The 220-nt window shown below is 42.7% G+C and overlaps 1 protein-coding gene across 1 annotated transcript in view; it reads left to right on the plus strand.

The window, feature by feature from the left end:
- The window catches only part of LOC119594431 (E3 ubiquitin-protein ligase RNF123-like), a gene marked incomplete at its 3' end in the record, with an annotated part of 13,922 nt that overhangs the window by 4,535 nt on the left and 9,167 nt on the right, over positions 1-220 (plus strand). The window contains 1 exon segment of the mRNA XM_037943491.1: positions 42-186. Within this exon segment, the coding sequence (XP_037799419.1) occupies positions 42-186 (145 nt within the window).

The following is a 220-nucleotide window of genomic DNA, read 5'->3' on the forward strand; positions in this document are numbered from 1 at the left end:
ACATCTATGCCTCTGTTGTGATCTCTTTTTGCCATTGACAGGAGACACTCCGGATTCATATGCCTATGATGGAAATCGCCAAAGGAAGTGGAATGTTGCTACTTACAAGTATGGTGCTATGTGGCAGTGTGGGGACATCATATCCTGTACCATGGATCTTGATGATGGCATTGTCTATTTCTTCAGGTAATTACTCAGAAATGTTGTGCCTCCTCATTTG

Source organism: Penaeus monodon, chromosome 33 (assembly GCF_015228065.2).
Source record: "Penaeus monodon isolate SGIC_2016 chromosome 33, NSTDA_Pmon_1, whole genome shotgun sequence".
NCBI classification, from domain to species: Eukaryota; Metazoa; Arthropoda; class Malacostraca; order Decapoda; family Penaeidae; genus Penaeus; species Penaeus monodon.